The sequence below is a fragment of the Pterocles gutturalis genome, unplaced genomic scaffold (genome assembly GCF_000699245.1).
Source record: "Pterocles gutturalis isolate BGI_N339 unplaced genomic scaffold, ASM69924v1 scaffold8424, whole genome shotgun sequence".
Lineage (NCBI taxonomy): Eukaryota > Metazoa > Chordata > Aves > Pterocliformes > Pteroclidae > Pterocles > Pterocles gutturalis.
This window is the reverse complement of record NW_010135710.1, coordinates 94,050-95,923: the sequence shown is the minus strand read 5'-3', so window position 1 is coordinate 95,923 and position 1,874 is coordinate 94,050. Positions and strand designations below refer to the sequence as shown.

Genomic DNA, 1,874 nt, shown 5'->3' with positions numbered 1-1,874 from the left:
CAAGTATAATTTACCTTTGAAGATTGCTAATTTGAACTGTAGAATGGATGACAGAAAAGCCAGTAACACTTCAGAATGGTCACTCAGAAGAAGAAAATAGCCATAAAAACACTGTTACCAAAATGTCCATATAGTTAATCTATACAGGTTTTAATAGATTTTTCTTTAATACTTTAAAATGTATTCTAAATATATATTAGCAAATTCACCATAATTTTATTTAAAATTCTGGAAAGTGCTCATTCAGTTAATGGTAACAAAATTCCATTGTAGCAAGACAAACTAGCTGGAGCCTACTCAGCAAGGACATCAAAGGACAGTTTAGCTTTCATTTGCAAAGAGAAAAGAAATACATAGGTTTCTTCACAGCCCATGTTATAGTACCAGAAATTGCTTTTTTTTTTCCTTTAAGAAATATATCCTTTAGAGTATTAAAAAAATAAGTTTAATAAAGCCTGTGCTTAAAACAGCCAAAGTACTGTATGAAAAAAATTGCACGTTTGATAGCATTTCTACCCTGCTTTTCATCCTCAGGATAATATGAGGCATATGCAATGTTATTGGAGGATCTCTTGAACAGGGCTGATTTTCCTAAGCTATCAGAGCTCCTCACAGCCAGGTGAAATTTTCAGCATACACACGGTGGTTGTCATGGCAGCTGCCGACCGTCACACACCACTAACATTTTCGTTCGCTGGGCTGATACTTCCCTTGGAGGTACCATCCACATGGTGTATTCCTATTGTGACTGTTGAATAATCCTTAGCCATCATTTTTGCCTCTTTTTTCAAACTCTTCATTTGTGCTAGCTGGAGCTGGCTGGAATTATATGCAAGTGCTGGGATAGTGTTCACTAAAATCAGCTGGAAAGGTTTCTTCTCCTCCTTGTAGCGACACTGAATGTAACGAGAGAAAGCTGAGCGATAGGTTTTATTGAACAACGTATATACGAGCGGGTTGACAGCCGAAGAAAGGTAACCAATCCAAACAAATACGTTAAGTAGTCCCCCAATGACTTCTTGATTGCACGACTCCTTGCAAATTACAGCCATCACATTGGTGATGAAAAACGGGCACCACATCACAACAAACAGAAAGAAGACAATGCCAAGGACCTTCGAAGCCTTCTGCTCATTGCTGATGGATTGCATGGTTCTCCTCCCAGACATCCCCATGTCTCTGTTTAAAGAGCGCTGAAAGAGTTTCTCTGAGGACAGGGAACTCTGCGGGAGGAAGCTAAATGAAGCAAACTTGGTCTTTGGGCCAACATCATTCACACATAGCGTAGCTTCCTTCTGCAGTGATTTGATAGTTAAAAAGTAGGTGACCACCATGATGGTTAGAGGGATGAAGAATGCCACAAAAGAGCCTACTAGGACAAAATTGTCATCTGCAAGTAAACAGCTGTCTTTCTTAAACACTTTGGAGTCATCTTGTAGTCCGAAGACAGGTATAGGCATGGAAATACCTGAAGGTGGATTAGAGAAAGAAGAGGTTAAACACAATAGTAAAAAAAACCATTTCCAATCTCCAAGAAAAAATAAGCAAAACACTCTTAGCTATACACAGATCATTTCTCAAAAAACAAGTGGTTATAGGACACAAATGAACACTAACAGATAGAGCCACAATTGATAGACATCCCAAAGCAAATTGAATTTACGCAGGGGAAGGAACAATATTGTGTCTCACGGTTCAGCTGCAGCACAATGCTAGTCCTGTTCTTGTGATATTTTACTGGGGCTACAAAAATATAAGATTCTGTGTGAAACATTGGTCTTGTAGATGTTGAATTTCAGGAATTAAGCTGTGGTCTGCCAGGCTCTGCCTTTTGCATTGCCACCAGCTTTGCAGTGTCCCAGCAAGGAAGAGCG

The 1,874-nt window shown here is 39.2% G+C and overlaps 1 protein-coding gene across 1 annotated transcript in view; it reads right to left on the bottom strand.

Annotated features, from left to right (window-relative positions):
• Window positions 1-602: 602 nt before the first annotated feature.
• HTR2A (5-hydroxytryptamine (serotonin) receptor 2A, G protein-coupled) overlaps window positions 603-1,874 on the bottom strand; it is a 24,502-nt gene continuing 23,230 nt past the window's right edge. Inside the window, exon 3 of the mRNA XM_010082002.1 lies at window positions 603-1,468. Coding sequence (XP_010080304.1) covers window positions 669-1,468 — 800 coding nt within the window. The 3' untranslated portion in view covers window positions 603-668. The remainder of the gene's footprint in view (window positions 1,469-1,874) is intronic.